An 18,893-nucleotide genomic window follows, 5' to 3' on the forward strand; every position below is an offset into this window, starting at 1 on the left:
ACTGGTAATTTCCTTTTCTGAGCAGCTAATATTAGGGTTCTGGGAGATCTTCCTTGATCCTCAATGTATGAACTAAAGTGTCAATACAGTCCTCAGTAAGGAAAAGAAGGAGGGAGGTGATTACTTGTGATATTACAGGAAGGAGGGCAGGTTGGCATTGTTGGACAGAAAAGAAATTTGTAAAAGCGTTTCAAACCATTCCGCAGGGTTTAGGTAGCAGATGGAATCTTTTTACTCAGATTTGGTGTTTCTCCCCTGTTTTTTTTTCTTTTCTTTTCTTTTTTTTTGGTTGTGTTTTCCTGTCTCTCAGTTCTCCAAGCCAAGATTTCCAGGTGTTCTACTATTTGTGAGGTGGGGGAAGGAAAGGCATATGCTCCTGCCAGTACTCAAGGAAGAGGCTATGCCAGAGTGCTCCATGTGGCCCCTTGTATTCCTTATACCTCCAAGCCCAATGATTGTAATTTAAATGCTGCTGACTTTCCCCTGGGAGCTGACTGAATTCAGACTTGGTATTTGAAAAATTCCAGAGAATATGGTACCTATGATGAGCTGATGTGAATGGAAGATAATTTCACATGTGCCTGGGAGAAATCTGAGTGGATGATTCTTGGAGAACTTCCAGATTGGCAGGTGACACCTGCCTGAGAATAGGGTTTGCCCTTGCCCAAACACCTACCAAGTTCCTGTCTCACAGTATGGGGTTGTGGGGAAGAGGGAATGGGAATGATTGGAAATTCCTTCTGAGGATAGCTTCATAATCATTTCCCAAAGGGCTGCCATATAACTAGGCAGATAAGGCAGTCACACAATATAAGGGATGTTGCCAAAAGACCTCCTTGCTCCCAACTCTCCTGATAGCCTGGCTCAGTGTCAGGAATTCCTCCCTTGTCCCTTTGGTTTCAGGCACAACTTACTGCCAGATTCCTCTCTCTCTCTCTCTCTCTTTCTCGCTCAACAAGGTCTGTACGTATGAGGCATTCCCAGTGAGGAAACTCCCTCTATCAATACAGATTAGCATTTTGCCTACAATTTAGAGTCTTATAGATTTGCCTGGGTCACTGAGTAGTTGAACGACTTGCCTATGGCCACACACATTCCTTTTTTTCCAGGTGAGTATATACAATATATATATATATATATATATATAACTCTATTTTTTTTTGGCTAGGCAATGGGGTTAAATGACTTGCCCAGGGTCACATAGCTAGTAAGTGTCAAGGGTCTGAGGCTGGATTTGAACTCAGGTCCTCCTGACTCTGGGGCCAGTGCTCTATCCGTTGTGCCACCTAGATGCCCCCAAAATATAACTCTTAAAAAACTAACAGCACACTAATGCACTGTTGGTGGAGTTGTGAATTCATCCAACCATTCTGGAGAGAAATTTGGAACTATGCCCAAAGGGCTATAAAACTGTGCATACCCTTTGATCCAGCAATACCACTGCTAGGTCTGCATCCCAAAGAGATAAAAAAGGAGAAAGGACTTATATGTACAAAAATATTTATAGCAGCTCTTTTTGTGGTGGCTAAGAATTTGAAATCGATTGGGGAATGGCTGAACAAGCTGTGGTATATGACTGTGATGGAATATTATTGTGCTATAAGAAATGACAAGCAGGATTATTTCAGAAAAACATAGAAAGACTTACATGAAGTGAAGCAAGCAGAACCAGAAGAACACTGTACACAGTAACGGATATATTACAAGATGATCAACTGTGAATGACATAGCTATTCTCGGCAATATAATGATCCATGACAATTCCAAAGGACTCATGCTGAAACATACTATCCACCTCCAGAGAAAGAACTGATATTGTCTGAATACAGACTGAAGCATATTATTTTTTCTTTCCTTCCTTCCTTCCTTCCTTCCTTCCTTCCTTCCTTCCTTCCTTCCTTCCTTCCTTCCTCTTTCTTTCTTTCTTTCTTTCTTCTTTCTTTCTTTCTTTCTTTCTTTCTTTCTTTCTTTCTTTCTCTCTCTCTCTCTCTCTCTCTCTCTCTCTCTCTCTCTCTTTCTTTCATCTTTTGTTTCAGTCTTGTACAAAATGACTAATATGGAAATGTTTTACATGATTGCACATGAATAATCCATATTGGACTGCTTATGTCTCAGAGATGGGGGAAGGGAGGGAGGGAGGGAAGGATAGAATTTGGAACTCAAAACTTTTTTAAAAAGTTAAAAATAGTTTTAACATGTAATTGGGGGAAAATTAATATTATCAAACAAAAACCTACCAACATTTTGCCATACATCAGAAACTGGCACACTTAGCAAGGCCCTGAGGGGTTGGGACACAGTTAATAGACAAAGAATTGAGGAATTTGAGAATTAGAAGGTACCTCAGACGCTATCTAGTCCAACTCATACATGAAATGAATCCCTGCTGTAACACACCCCACAAGTGATCATCCAGCTTATGTCTGAAGACCTCAAAGGAAGGGGAAGCTACTTGGATGCTTTCCAAGCGTCCAACTCTACTTCTGGACAGCTCTAATTGTTAATAAGTTTTTCCTGATATCAAGACTAAATTCTCCTTTTTGTGACTTCTACCTATCACTCCTGATTTTTCCTTCTGGGACAAAACAGAACAAATCTAGTCTCTCCTCTATATGACAGCCCTTTTACCACTTGGGTATTCTCCAAGCTAAATATAGCCAGTTCCTTCAACCTATCCTCATATCAATAAACTCAAGGCCTTTCATGATCCTGGTTGCTCACTATTGACATTTTCCATCTTATCAATGTCCTTCTTAAATCATGATGCTGAACTGAACTGAACACTGGATGAACTCTGGATGATGTTTACCAAATTGTTGTTGTTGTTTGTCCTTTGTTTTCAAAGAGGACCAATGACATCACAAGATGATGCCTTGCCTTGTGTATGAATTGGATTTAAGTGAGCCAGACTTGCACAAAGTTGTTAGCCTTACTGTCTCTTCCAGAGTCATTGAAGTCTGTGGCAAGACAAAAATTAAGATGACTAGTGTTGGCCTGAGATAGTGGATGACTTGGTGTCTTTGATGTCTGACCAAGCTCTGAGCACTTCACAGTACCTTCTTCAACTGCCTTCATGGCTGTTGGAACAAATTGTTCTCTGCACCACCTGGGAGGATGTCCACACATGCTTGGGGTAGACATCTTCCTAACTCACTGATGGGTTTAAGGCCTGTCAGTTACTCTCAATCTGGTTTGGCCTGTATGCCAAGCTGGTTTCACCAGGGTGTGGCCGCTGTGCATGCTACAGTTTCTTGAGCCACAGGTGTGAGTTGGATGACCAGTTGGGCACCAAAGATGGATGAGCAGTCCTGAAAAGGGCTTGGCAAGCTCTCACACCAGAAGTGCTAGTTTTCCCTTAACACTTCATATACCCCAAGTAGAAAATGGTGGGGTGACTGCCTCCTGTTCCTGTTGGCTATGGCCCTTTTAATGTAGCTAAAGCTCACCTTAGCCTATGGTCACACAACTAGTCAATGCTAAGAGGTTAGATCCTCTCAGCTGGCTTTTCTGCTAGAAAGCATTGGATAAATTAACTCATACTGAGGTATTAATGACTAACAAAAAAAGTCACACTCACCACATCCTGGGGGATATTTATCTTTAGACGTACATCACTGTCAGCCCTAAGGAAAGCTCTTTAATCATGGGATTTTAGGTATCAACTTCAGACTGGTAGCTATTTTGGGCCAGGAGAATGTTTGTGGTGCTCTTTAAATACCACATAGGCAGCATCCTACTTATGACCATGGCTGGCTGTGACAGAGGATGATGCAATCAGTCCAACTTTATTGGTCTAAATCTTAAGGCCAACTCCCTGTCTAATGATACTGCACCTGATGATTTCCCGTCTGAGAAGCAGGTCCTTTGCTGGATCCCTTCCCAACTTTCACTGAAATCTAAGAGGCAGGAAACCATATCTGACTTTTCCTTAATAGAAATCAATTCTGGAGGGAAAGCAATTCTTTCTGATAAGCAGGCATGTTGATTAACATTAACAATTCATTGTTCTTGGCACCTGCCAGTGGTTATTACCGCTGCTAAACCTTTATTTGTGCTCTTTTGCCTGTCAGTGATGGCTTTGAATTCTTTTGGACTATTCAAATCCTATACATCCTTAAAGACCCAGCTCTTGGTCCTCTTTGAGAAAGAAGGATGAAGAACAAAAACAAGGCCAGCCTCCTGCATAAAGCCTTCCCTGACTACTCTAACTGCCTCTAACTTATCCACTCTTTGACCTTCAACAGCACTTATTGCCTGTTCCATACTACTTATCATTCATGGTTTGTTGTCAAGTTATTTCCAAAGCGTTAGTCTTTTCTTTCTAACTAGACTGAGGCCATGAAGGCAGGGACCATTTGAAAAATAGAGTATATTTTTTGATAAGCAAAAATATAGTTTCTCTTCCTCTTCCTCTTCCTGAGTTGGAAAAATGAAAATAAAACAAAGCCCTCATAACAGACATACATAGTTAAGCAAAACAAATTCCCACATTGGCCACATCAAAAAATGTCTTTTTCAACATGTACCTTGAATCCATAATCTCTCTGTCAGGAGGTGGGTATCTTGCTTCATCATGAGTCTCCTCTGGAATTGTGGTTAGTTATTGCATTGCCTAGAGTTCTTAAGTCTTTCACAGGTGTTTGTCTTTACAATGTTGTTATTGTATACGTTGTTCTAGTTCTATTCTTTTCACACATAATAAGTTCATACCAGTCTTTACAGGTCTCTCCAAAACCATACCTTTCATGACTTTTATAGCACTATAGAATTACTTTATTTTCATATGCCGTAATTTGTCCAGCAGTTCCTCAATTGTTAGGTACCCATTTGGTTTCTAGTACTTTGCTATCACAAAAAGGACTGCTATCAATATTTTTGTATGGCTGCTTCTTTTTCTTTGATTGCATTGGAGGTATAGTCTTAGATGTAGTGTTGCTGTGTCAAATGGTATACACAGTCTAACAAGTTTTGGGGGCATAGTTTCAAATTGTTTTTTTCTGGAATGGCTGGATCAGTGCACAGCTCCACAAACAATGCTTCAATGTGCCTGTTCTCTCACAAGCACTGCAACAGTTGTCATTTTTCTTATTTGTCAACTTTGCCAATCTGATCAAGTGGAGCCTCTGAATTACTTTAATTATTACTGATTTGGAGCATTTTTCCATACGCCTCTCAATAGCTTGAATTTTTTCTAGAGAACTTATCTGTTTATATTCTTTAATCATTTACCAGCTGGGGAGAGAGCAAGGACTTTTTCTTATTCTTCTCTTGTATATGTATATGTATAGCATAGCCTTGCCCAATGCTGGGCACACAGTTGGCACTTGTGACTGGAACATATTGGTTGCTGAATGCATAGATTGATTGTTTAGAAAATGGGACAATGCCTTTCCTTTTACAGCAGGGATTTCCCTCTCATTAAATACCACAGTACTCATCTAAAGAAGATCTCAATGTTTAATAAGGAAGGAAGGACTATCCTGTCTTTTCTCTAGGTGACTCCCTTGTTCCACTCCCTGATGGTAAATATTGCCCAAGTACACCCAGATAATATTAAGAAACTCTCCCTTCTATGGGTACATGGTAAGGACATCCCAGGGAGCCCCAGCCTTTTGCAAATTGGGATAATGGATGTCTGCAGAATTTGCTTTTGTGGCCTGGAATTCAGTGTGGCAAGATTGAAATGGCAAAAATAAAGAGTTTTCATGTCATACTCCTCTACATCCTTAACTAGCTTAGGCAAGTTACTTTACCTTTAAGAGCTCTCTGATCATTAGAAATTTCTTTTATTGAGGTGAAACACACCTCTCTTTAATTTCTAGTTGATGCATTGGTCATATGCTTTGCACTTTGAAGCCACATGGAGTAAGTCTAATGCCTTATTCATACAACAGTTCTTTAAATATTGAAAGACAGCTATCATATTTCCTGTGGGTCCTTCTTCATGCTAGATATTTGCACCAAATAGCACCAAAATTTGCCACTTTTATAAGTATCTCACTAACCCTATTATACCATTAGCCCCCTAATTATCTGTTCTAATGTAATTTTGTCAGTCCCCATTCTTCTTGAACTTTAACCAGCATCTGATACTATTGACCACAGCTTCCTTCATGGTAATCTCTCCATTTTTGGTTTAGAGTCATAGATGCTTATAGTTAGAAGGGAGCTCAGTAGTCTTGTTATCCTATTATTATTATTAATAATAATAATTATTAATACATTATTAATAAAATACCTCTATAAAATCCTTGACCGATAGCTAAGTGGCCTCTGTTTCAACACTTACATTGATGAAGAGCTATCTCAAAAGGCAACTCATTCCATTTTTGAGCAGCTATAATTGTTAGAAAGTTCTTTTACTGAACTCAAATCTATTTCCCCATTGTTTCTGTCCATTGGGCCTAATTCTTTTCTTTGTAGCCACACAGTATAAATTTAATCTCTTTCCCATGTGATGAGTCTTTATATTAGAAGAAAGCTATCATGCTTCCTCTAAAGTTTTCTCTTATCCATGCTAAATATCCCTAGTTCCTTCAATTGTCCTTCTGTGACAGTTGCTAGACCCATTGCCATCTTGATCAGCCTGCTCTTTGAGTGATCTATTTAGTAAAAGTCCTTAAAATATGGCAACCAGAACTGAATATTAGCAATATTCCAGAGGTTGTCTTACCTGGACAGTGGGATTATCAGCATCTTTACTCTGTACTTCTTTTAGTGAAGCCTGAAATTGTATCCTTTCTCCCTTTTTAAAAGCAAATTTCTCACACTATTATGGCTAACTAAATTTCTCAGTATTTTTGCACAAAATACTGTCAAGTTAGGCACTTCTCATTCCAACCCACTGACCTATGCAATTAGTGATACACTCTGATCATGCCACTTCTCTACTATATAACTGTCAGTAACTTCCCATTGCCTATGACATAAAATATAAATTCTTGATCCTGGCATTCAAGACCCTCTACAATATGGTTTTCACCTTCCTTATACTTTACCCATTCCCCATGTCCTAGCCAAATCAATGTACTTTTTCCATTTGGCCAATTGTGTTTTTTTCTTGTTTTCTACAGCTATTTTTTGTCTTTCCTTTTCCAAGCTATTGACTCTCTCTTGCATACCTCTTATTTCTTTTCCCAATTTTTCTTCTACCTCTCTTATTTGACTTTTAAAATCCTTCTTGAGCTCTTCCAAGAGCTTTTTGGGCTTCAGACCAGTTCACATTACCTTTTGAGGTTTTGGTTATGGGTATATTGACAATGTTGTCCTCTTCTGAATTTCTACCTTGATCTTCCCTCTCCCCATAATAACAATCTATGGTCATTGCTCATGGTGTTTGCTTATTTCCTGACCTTTAAAAAAAACTGAGCTCTCCTGCTGGGGAGCAGGAGCCACTGACCCAAGCTTCTTGTGCTGGGAGCCTGGTCACTGGCTTTGTGTGTTGGAGCCTCAGGTACTGGCAGTTGGAGGCTGTAGGGTTCTGGCAGCTTACCTGGTGTTGGGCTGGAATTAGCAACATTGGAGCTCTAGGGGTAGGTGTGGGAAGTCTGGCCCCTGGAGGATGCCTGCTAACGCAGGCCTTGTGCTCCTTTCTTTGGCTCCTGCTCACCCAGGCCTTGCATAGGCATATTTTACTGCTGCAGGATGTCTCTCAGCCTGGAGCTTTACCTCTTGGAGTTGTGCTTCCCAGAGTTTTGATGAGGCATTGAGAGACTTAGCTGTTGGAAAACATCATGGAATGTGGTGGTTTTCTGAGCTGTTTTCCACTGGTTTACCTGCCCATACTGAGGCACTTGGGGATCCTGGTATTAGTGCTTGCCTTCCACTACCCTGGGGTTTGGGAATCTCCCTCCGGTATGCTGAGGTGGGGCTTTCCACTAGCTTGCTGGGATGCCTCACATTCTATATTGCTCCCCCTCCTACAGAGCGAGAGGGGCCTTTCCCATTAATCCCCCACGCTTACTGGGCTGCACCCCATCTTTCTACTGGTTCAGCTGTTCCAGGGTTTTTCCTGGGATGATATCTTCTGAGCTTTCAGAGGCCAATAAGGGAGGGTATGAGCAACTTACTTCTTATTCTACCATCTTAGCCCCCAGAAGTGGAATTGTCCACCAAATTCAATTATTATCTATTTTCTGTTCTCCTGCCTTCTACCTTTGTGCATGTTGTCCACCATGCTTCCTTCCTCCTTCCCCACCATCTCCTGTTTAGGTCACTTCTTTCCTTCTTCAAGATCTAACTCGGTGTCACCTCCTCTGTGATGCCTTCACTGATACCCCCCACCATCAGCCAAGGTATAACTGATTTCTTCAGATTCAATTTTCTCATTAGAAGACACTGTGCAAATAGATACATTGTGTATATAGAAGGCATATTGTTCTACCATTAGATTATAAAATCTTTGAGGTTGGTGCTGTGCCATATTCATCTTTCTTTCTTCAAACCTTATTATAGTTTTTCACACATAGCCAGTTCAATAAATGTTTTAATGAATGCTCTTTCTGTCTACAAATAGCTTGTATTTCATTATGTGTGCATTTGTACCTCTCCAGTAAAACCCCTGAAGGGACTCATTTTTGTCTCTTTATCCCTTGTGCCTAGAACAAAGTTTTATGCATAGTAGGTGCTCAATAAAAGTTTGTCAAATTGAAGTGATTGCATGAGTGAATTTTTTTCTCAATCTAGATATGGGATATTAGATTTATGCCAGTTGTACATCTTCTTGTCAATATTTGTATATTATTCCCCCATGTTGATATATTTTGAATCTTTATTCATCACCCATCATCTAACATATTAGCCATTCACCCCAGCTTTGTGTCATTTGTGAATTTTATATTCATTCTTTAATGCAGATCATTGATACATATGCTGTATAGTATAGATCCAAGGAGATATTAAGAAAATTCCTATTAACTTCAATTCTTCTGGCCTAGACAAATCACAATACAAGCTGCTGAAAAAAATCCCAAACAAACTTGTAGGTATGATTATAGAGCTACTCTCAGTAATTCTGAAGTACTGGAGAATGAGATAGGACACTAGAAATTATCAAATGTCCTGATTTTCAATTAGGGAAAAAAGATAGATAATAGACACAAGAAATTGGTAGTTTTCATATTGGTCCCTTGAAAAATTCCAGTCAAATAGGTGACCTGTGAGAACTCATAAGAAAGTGTTGGTCCTTAGAAACATGCATGAGTTCACTAAGAGCAAGTCATTTCAAACAATTTTTTTTTTTGGGGTATCACAGAGTTGTTATACTGGTAGATCAGTATAATGCTATTGCCATGGCATATTTTAATTTGAAAAGACATTTGTCAGTCTTTCATGATGCCCCTGTGGACTTTTGTATTATCTCAAAAATATATTATTTCATCAGTGTGGTTACTCTCTTCATCAATGTTAGACTGCAACACCTTAGCACATAGTTTAATAAGTAGCTATGGCAAGAAACCACATCATTTGGTGGCCAGCAAACTTTTATGCAGAAAGCACTCAAAATTTATATCTCTAGTACTGTACTCTTATCCTGTTAAGGACCAGGGAAAATTCTCAACTCTCTACATCCTTCTGCCATGGGGAAACTAGAGCCTTGGGAATGTATCTCATTAACCTGGTGAACATTCAGCTACTTAATCCTCTAGCTTTTGATATTCCATTAGAATTTCAGACAACTCACCCAATACCCCCAAACCTATCATGCAGAGTTGAAAAATCTAGTCCAATAAGTATTTATGAAATACCTACCAAGCATAAGGTACAGTGACGGATAAGCACAAGCAACACGAAGACAGCTTTAAGGAACCCATCTCTATTTGTCTGGAGTATGTCCTGTTGTCCTCCAATTTGGAGTTGGAGAAGGTCTTCCTTCAAACCAATCCTTCTATTTATAGGGTAGAATTGTGGTTGACAGTTTTTCAAGGGATAGCACTTGACAGCAGAACTCTAGAGGTGCCACTTGAACATCTGGGCACCCGTTGTGTTGATTTGGGGTCTGTTCCTGCCTCATACTCGATCAGTCTTGGAATTCTTGATACTGACTCTGGCATCTTCCCACAATCACTCTGTCAGCCCTGCAACCTGTCTTCCTCAGTTTCCATTGCACTTGAATCGTTGGTATGAAACTTTACTCAATTCATCACTGCTATCCTCTTCCTAGTTTCTCCTTTAGCCTTCTGTGTCTGACTCCTTGATACAGAAATCACTTTGGCACTTGGCTACAACCACCAGCATCCTCTGTGGGTTAAATATACTAGTTACTTGCCGCCCTTAGAAATAGAAGTACTCATGTTTTTCCCAGACTTTTGGCAAAACCCACTTCTCTTAGTCCATGTGGTTTAGCTACACTACCTTCTCAATGGTACAAACACTGTTTCTATCCCCTATATCTGTCAAAATTCTACATATTTTTCAAGGCCTATGTCAAATCTCACCTTCTTCATGGAGTCCTCCCTCACCAAATCAACTCCCTTAGCTCCTAATGCACTTGGGGTCTGAACTACACCATTTAGCTTTTTATTAAATGCTGTCTCGTGCTGTTCCATGGGCTATTTCATTTCTATCCAATTAAGCTGCTTGAGAATAGGATCTTTGTGGTAGTACTTAGCAGGGTGGTATTTAATAGGTACTTAATGAATAATTCTTGGATTGAATTAAAATGATTTGATTTAAATTGAGAAGGAAACAAAATAGTGTTTTAAGAATCAGTAGACCTGAATTCTAATGTGTGTGGCTCAATCAACATGTCTGGGCCTCACTTTCCTCATTTGTGATATTAAGGGTTTTGGCTTAGATGATCTTCAAGATCCCTTAGAGCTCTAAAATTCTATAAGTTTGTGACTGTGATGTTTTGTTTTGAAACAACTATCAGACTTATCTTACTCTCTCTTGTAATTTCTTTCCACAGAAGCAGTTGTAAAGGGGAAGCATGGAACTCAGAAGGGGAAAGACCTTCATCAAATCCAGTTTACAGATTTCCAATGAGAAACCAATAGTGGCAGAGGCTGCCTTCCAGAGTAAGGAAGCTGGGGCATTCAGGTCAAGGATAGCAGCAACTGATGGAGGGCCCTTGGAAGAGGAGAGTCAGAAAGCAGGTTTGGCCTCCCATAAACACTACAGGTTCTCTAACAAGGTGACCCATTTGATACCTGATGAAGACATTGGGGCTTCTTGTGGGTCTTCCTACAAACTGGTGCGGAAGAGCAAGACTCATGACTGTGTGATGGGAGCAGACAAGCCTGTAGGGAGGCTGGTCAATAGTATTAGCTTTTCTGGTCTGGGAAGTCATCCAGGAGCCCATGGTAGGAAAGCACCAGCAGGCAGCCCTAGCCCATCCAGTTGCAGCGGTCAGCAAATGATTGATTACCGTCACTTTGTACCCCAAATGCCCTTTGTGCCAGCTGTGGCCAAGAGCATCCCCAGGAAGAGGATTTCTCTGAAGAGATCCAAGAAGGGGTTCCGGGATATATTCCACATTAGGAAGAACAAGTCAGAGAGTCTGGCTATGCTGATGGGGAAAGGCAAAAACTTGCCATCTCCAGGAGGTGAGGGGGAAATACCTGGACGGCTAGGCAAGGCCTTCTTCAAACCTGGGGAGACATTGGCTGCTGATAGTTTGGCTCAGGACTTGTCTGACAGTGAGATTCAGTCAGATTCCTCCTATGACTACTGTGGGGCCTTGTGTGAAGATGTGGCTTCCCTTAAAAGCTTTGACTCTCTTACTGGCTGTGGGGAGATTTTTGCTGATGAGGTATCAGCCTCACTGGAGCTGGAGGGCAGCCAGGAGATTTTGACCCGGAGGCCAAGAGCCAGAGAGAACACATCTGCCATGGGCTCTTTCCAGGGTGGGGTAGAACAGCTGGCCTCACCAGCTCAGAATGAGGCTACTGACTTTGCCAAGTTCTGGGACAACATCAATTGGTCAGTGAGGCGACACCAAAGTGCATTGTTTGATCGAAAGCTAGAGGGCTCCAAGGGTAGTGATGCTGGGAGGCCCAAATATGAGCCGGCCATGCTGCCTGATCTTCCACTGTCTCCTGGTGGTGACCCTGACAGCTCCAAAGACAGCTCCATAGACACCGGGACTCCAAAGAGTGAGCATCAGGAATCCACCTCCACCAGTGATGAAGGCTATTATGATTCCTTTTCCCCAGGCCTTGAGGATGATGGAAAGGAGGCCCAAAGTCCAGGAGCACCCAGTGGCCGGTTCCCTCGGGATAGCTATAGTGGTGATGCCCTTTATGAGCTCTTCTATGACCCCAGTGAGGCCAAGATCAGCCCCATCCTGGACGATGAGCTGTGTGTGTCAGAGAGCCTTTCTGAGCAGGCGGTCGAAATTCCCCTGTCCATTTACAGTTTCCACGTAGGGGCTGAGGAGAACCTGGCTCCTCAGCCAGCCCTGGACATCATCAGCCAAAGCTTCCTGCACAGCACTTGGAAAGGAAAGGAGTGCCTCTTGAAGCTGTGTGACACAGAGCTCTCCCTCACTATGGGCATCATTAACTGGCTCCGCAGGAACCCAGAGCTCGTTTCTCCCTCAGATCGGGTCCAGACCTTGCCGTCACCAATAAAGGCAAGTGGGGACCTTCCTGCCTGTTTGGGCCTCCCATTGGGCCAAGAGGCAGAAGGAGCAACTCTTCCTATGGGATCGCGGAATGAGGGCTCAAGTGAGAGGGAAACTGACAACCCAGAACCACTGTCTCTCTCAGAGCAAGTGACTGACAAGAGACGTTTTAACCATGGGACAGTGGAAAAACATAGAGAAGTACCTCAAAGGGAAGATTTTTCCCCCGGCACCCCCGATGAGGGGTATAGATGTGCCTCAGATGTGTATAGGTCCTGGTTGGCTACTATGCCTCATCCATCAGCTGGTGGATGGCAGATGTACTTGCCTGAGAAGGATCTGGGTTCCAGTGAGAGCAGGACTCTAGGTGAAGCCCCTCTGGCCACTGGAGGTCCATCAAAAGAGCTTCTGCATCACCCCTCACAGGTATCCACAGAAAAAGGAAAAGGTCGATCTTCATCAGAAGCTTCCTCTCAGCCAGTAGAGGCAGAAGAAGTCACTCTGGCAGATACCTTGGATGAACACAAAGCCCAGAGTTCCTCTTCTTACCCCAGTGCCCACGAAAAGCCAAGTCCATCCTTGAGCCTAAAATGCTTCCGAAGCCAGGCCAGCCCTGGCCTTAAGAGGGGTGAACCTGACATAATGCCAGTCCTGGAAAGCTGCATGACACAGGTGGCATCTCTGAAGATAAGCTATGAAAACAAACCCCTGGCTGAGTGGTGCCTCAGGAAGGAAGAAGGTAGCACTCTGTGTAAGAGACAGAAGGTAGGGAGCCACTGTGTCTTGCTACAGAATGAATGCAATTGTATCCCTGCCAGCTCTGGATATCCCCTTCTCTCTCCAACTGGGAAGCTTCAAGAAGTGCCCATGAGCCCAAACCAGGGACTAAGTCCCTGGCAGAATCAGAAAAGCCAAGCAAGTTTTTTAAACCACATGAGGCAAGTCTCATCAAATAAGATCAACTTTGAATATGCTCAGCTGAATGGTCAAGCGCTTTCCTACATCCAGGACCTTCACCTCCAGTTCAGTCCTGGAGACCCCTCTGTGGCCACACAGGAGGACCACCAAAAATTGATACCTCTCTTTGCCCCTAGTGACTCAGTAAGGCCGGGAGCCTTACCTCAGGCCTCATGTGCAGGTAGCAGCTCCCCGCAAAGCTTGTGCCCCTGTTCAGACAAAAATATTTCTGGTCCTACCTCTGGGAGCCCTCTGGAATGTCATCACAACCTTCTGGCCCACGTGGGGCCTCTCCCCTGTCATGCTGAGGTGATGGCTGCAAGCTCTTCCATGGCTGAGACCAACCTATAAGAGCCTCTCTAATGAAAGGAGGTGAGTTTTGGTAACTAAGTTAAGCAAGCAACCTTTTGTGCCTTGTCTTTGAAGGCAGGGCTAGGCAGAAGATGTGGCTGTTATTGCCTTGGGATGAGTGCAACAGTTGGGGAGTTTGCTGGGAATTTTTAAATGCATGTACTTTCTCACATGAAGGCATTTTACAATGAGTTGAGAAGGAAACAAGTATTTTAAAAAGTACTTAGTATATGCTAGGCATAGTGTTTGCAAATATTATCTTCTTTGATCCTCACAACAACCTGTGAGATAGGTGCTGTTATCACCCCCACTTTACAGATGAGGAAACTGAGGCAAATAGAGGTTAGACAATTTACCCATTTGAGGGTGGGGAATATATTGAGTCATTATATGTGGTATGAGCCTTTGGTGGTAATTTTTGGGCGCTAGCTGTCATGTCTATCTTTTCTCAGTTGCTATCTTGCATCCCTGTGCAGTCGCCAGCAATCATGCAGTGGCCCCCCCAAAACCAGACCCTACGTAATTGCCTCAGCTCACCATATATTAGTATTGTACATGTCTCTCCCTGACTGGCAGTATTCAGGGCAGCATGTGAGCATTGGGTGAGAGGGGTGGCATAAAAAGGACATGAGCAGAGCACAGAAAAGAGAGCCTGGGACTATTTAGAGACAAATTTCATCAACTTTCCAAAGTCCTGGCCCTGCTTCAACATGTGAATTTGCAGAACAAATTCAGTTCAGATGATGTCATTGTAGACTACTGTTTGAAGGAAGCCAAATATAGAAACAAAGAAATGAGGGGGTAGTGATTATTTGCATTTTAGCAGTTGGCTTCATTATGTCAAAGCAGGACTCCTTTAAACAGAACCCTCTTTAAAACATTTTAAAACTTGCCTTTGAAGCAATATTCAGCTGACATGAAATTAGAATGCAGGTCAGCCCCACTCTGGGCAATAGGCACACATGTTTTGCCTAAAGCGAGATTTGACTGCATCCACTTAGGCTCCTCTGCAGTTGTCTGGAGCTGCCACCCTCAGTCTACCAGCCCCAGCAGAGTGATGTGCTGTAAGAGGACATTGTTTGCCCTCAGACACTTCCTACTGATTGGCCTCAACTCACAGCTAACTCCCTGAATCCTGCAGGGTCCTTGGCATGATGGGGAACAGCTGCTTGAATGCTGGTGGCAGGTCAGAGGGCATCCAAGTGAATCCATCTGAGGCCTGGGGGAAAGAGATGGAAACAGGGAGGGGCAGTGTGTACCCAGGACAACAGCTAAGGGAAATGGAGAACCAGCCAGTATGTGAGTCAAGAAGAGTTCTGTAGCCAGTGGCTCCTTTATCCTTACTCTGCATTGGTAGGAATGCTATTTAAATAGCTCCTAGACATCAGGGACCTATTCCAGGTAAGAAGATCTGGTATTAGTGCAGTTAGGTTAAAGGGCCCTAATGTAAATGTTTGCACTTAAGATCATTAGATCATAGGGTTTAGCTTGAAGGGCTCATTAAGATCATCCAATCCAATCTTCACGTTTTATAGATAAGAAAATTAAGAGAGGAAAAGTGACTTGCAAGAGCTGGGATTCAACCCAAGACACGGTGTCATAGTACATAGCACACAGCTAATTAGTTGTTAGATAAATATATATTGAAGAGAATTGAATCTGAGAGTCTCTTAAGACTCTCACATTGGTCAATGATGTACCAGAGAGGTTGGCTGTAGTCTAACTAAATGGTAATGGCTCTGCCAGGTGGAATCTCTGTGTCTACAGGTTCTGAGCTACATTCTATACTTCATTGTGTCTCAATGTCAAGATTCTTTGGTTTTACAATGAAAAGTATGGTCAGCAGCAGATCTGGCCCTGTACATAGAAAGGAGAAGTGGTTGCCCACCTGGTGTGATTTGAGGGACACCCAAAGGCCTCCCAATGTCACGCAGGGTCAGCTGTTAGCAAAACTGTCATATGATAGAACCATAGACATAGAAGGGAAGAGGGCTTGACTTCGACTCTGAATCCTGACTCTGACACTTGCTCGATGTGTCAACAAATCAAGTCAACAAAAATCGATCCCTGTCCTTGTCTCCCCCCCCACTTTCCTTGCTGTATTTTAGCTACTTCCTTTTCCTGAACTTGGGAATTGTTGTTTGGTTGCTGCAGTCCCATCCGACTCTTTGTGACCCTATTTGGGGTTTTCTTGGCAAAGATACTGGAGTGGTTTGTCATTTTCTTCTCCAGCTCATTTTACAGATGAGGAAACTGAGGCAAACAGGGTTAAGGGAGTTGGCCAGGGTCACAGAACTTAAGTGTCTGAGGTCATATTTGAACTTAGGTCTTCTTGTGTTCTATCCATTCACCATCTACCTGCCCTGAACTTGGGAGGAGTAACAGTAAATCTCTAGGATCTTAGTGTGAATGAGTTGATGGGGCTGATTTCCTAAGTATATGGAGGAGGCCAGGGAGGCTTTGCCTGAGGCCACTTAGCTCTTCTATACTCCAGCCACCAGTACTCAAGCACATGCCCTGGGTCCTGCAGGATTCACTGCACCAGTAGCACATGACCTTGGTCCAGAAGACTTGGAATTTGAGGTTAACAATACAGAGTCAGCTCAAAAAGTTAGCAGAGCTTGTTTCATTTTTTACTTCCTATGCCCAGTGTCTAGAAGTATGCCTTGCACACAAGGAAGCACTTGTTTGTTAAATTCAATTGAATCTAGTTCCTTCTTCCTGCCTATTGCTTTAAACTAGTCCTATAGCCTCTGTTGAGACCCTTCCAGCAACAGTGCTCACTGCTTCATGAAGAAGCCCCTTCTATTTTTGGACAGTTTTACTTGTTCTACAGTTTATTCCCATTGATCTGAAATCTGCCTCCCTTGAACTTCTACTCTTTGGACTTGGTTATGCCCTCTGGAGCCATATAACACATTTTACCATATAATCATCACACCCAAAATTGGGTTATAACCTTTCATCACGTAATCATTGTGTGGTCTAATTTTTTTCATCATCCACTTAAAAGGTAAACAGAGCAGCAATGTATTCATCAGTGGCATATGGATATGCATTTATCTCTTGCACACTGTGAGCTGAGAGCCTAGATTTCTCAATGCACATGCATTGTCAGTGTATTTCCAAAAGCCAACTTGCATGGTTTATTTAGAGCGCTGGAACGCCAGTGGTATTGTCACTCAACCCAATGAAGAGCTGTAGATGAAAGAGAGCAGGGTTATCTTTATAACAGGCGATGTAGTTAGGTACAGGAAGGAACTATTCAAAATTCTCTCCAACTAACCCATCACTGGGCCATTAGAAATTCATTACTTTGGACCAAGAACTGGTCATTTAGGTTGTGATATAATGGAAAGAGTGTTAGACTTTGAATCAGGAAACCTATCTGCTAATACCAGTTTTTCAGTAAACTAGTATGAGGCACTAAGTCTTTTAATCTCTCTTGGCCTAAGTCTTGACTGTGAAATGAGATTGTTGGATCACATGATCTTTCAGGTTTCTGCTAGCTTTGCTGCTCTATCTAGGATTTTTTTTAAAAGAGGTAGTATATTAAGTTCCTAACAGCTTGTTGTTGTTTGTCCTTCATTCTCTAAGAGGACCAATGACATCAGGAGGGTGATGTCTTGACTTGTAAGTGAATTGGATTTTAAGTGAGGCAGGGCTGTGCAAAGTCATTGACCTCACTCTCTCCTCCGAGATCATCTCAGTCTAGTGGCAAGACATGGTCAGGATGACTGGAGATGACCCCAGATGCAGTGGGAGACTTTGGCTTTTTTAAGCTAAGGTCTTTCCCAGGTTTCAGCTTATCTGAGACAACACCCATTCAGTAATTTAAGGCTAGGTAAGAAATGAGGCAAAAGATGACTTAGTTTGTCTACTCAAAGAAAAAAAATCTAGCTGGGAGAGGAAGACCCTCAGGGTTTCTGGCCAGAACAGAAACAATTGCTATTTACAATCACTCTCAGCCATCAAAACCCAATGACCTAGGGAGGCTTGAGCTGGGACATATTATTGATCAATCAGTGAGAGCCCCAGTGATTTGGGTTCAAGGCATGGTTAAGTAGCTCCATTTGAATCCTAATGGGCTTTATCAAAACCTCTGTTTCAAAAGCTCTATTTCAAAAAACCATAAATGAAATCACATGGGACAAAAGAATTAATTGTCCCAGTTTAAAAAAATGATAGAATAAATAGGGAAGAAAAAATCTAGCTCCCAAACCCCAAAATATCTTGTGAGGTTTCTGTGATCAAAATTTATATTCCTTTGGGCAGAGCACTCACATGTAAGGGTTCAAATGTGGCCTCAAACATTTACTAGCTGTGTGACCCTGGGCAAGTCACTTCACCCTGTTTGCCTCAGTTCCTCATCTATTTGCCCCAATAAAATGAGCTGGAGAAGGAAATAGCAAACTACTTCAGTATTTCTACCAAGAAAACCCCAAATGGGGTTGCAAAGAGTTGGCACAAGTAAACAACAAGTCCCTAACAACACAGTGTAAATGAATATATGAGTGGCTCCTTAGCTGATGGGAAGGATGGAGTGAGGCAATAGGAAGGCTCTGCAGCCATCGGCAGGAAAGCCACCGGGCAGCAGAAGGCAAGGAAGACCTGAAAGGGGGCTGAAAAATTAGAAGTTGGAAACACCGAAGCTAAAAGTGTCCATTTTACACTTTGCACCAGGGCTGGCCCTGATTTCATCCTTTGAGTTTAAGAAGCCACGGGTAGATTTCCTGTGAAGAACAGCTTTATGTGGGAAAGAGGGGGCTTGGAAGGGACAGATTGTACTGCCTCTGCTCATAGAGGCTAATGTCAGACAGCATCCTCCCAGATGCAAGATCTGGATGCTAAATTAAACAATTTTCTTCTTCATTTAACACAGTTCCTGAGGACTCAGGATGATGTTTCCCTATTTCTGCTTCTCCTTGCCCATACAAATCACCGTCAATGAAGGAAAGATACAGAAAGAGATGCCCCCTTTCTGACAAGGGTCCCTACAATGAATGGTCTTTCTGTAGAG

The 18,893-nt window shown here is 42.4% G+C and overlaps 1 protein-coding gene across 1 annotated transcript in view; it reads left to right on the top strand.

Annotated features, from left to right (window-relative positions):
* The first annotated feature begins 10,915 nt into the window (after positions 1-10,915).
* The window catches only part of AMER3 (APC membrane recruitment protein 3), a 51,894-nt gene continuing 43,916 nt past the window's right edge, over positions 10,916-18,893 (top strand). The window contains exon 1 of the mRNA XM_020967199.2: positions 10,916-13,894. Within this exon, the coding sequence (XP_020822858.1) occupies positions 10,931-13,873 (2,943 nt within the window). The 5' untranslated portion in view covers positions 10,916-10,930 and the 3' untranslated portion in view covers positions 13,874-13,894. The remainder of the gene's footprint in view (positions 13,895-18,893) is intronic.

The sequence above is a fragment of the Phascolarctos cinereus genome, unplaced genomic scaffold (genome assembly GCF_003287225.1).
Source record: "Phascolarctos cinereus isolate Bilbo 61053 unplaced genomic scaffold, phaCin_HiC Scaffold_726;HRSCAF=1367, whole genome shotgun sequence".
Lineage (NCBI taxonomy): Eukaryota > Metazoa > Chordata > Mammalia > Diprotodontia > Phascolarctidae > Phascolarctos > Phascolarctos cinereus.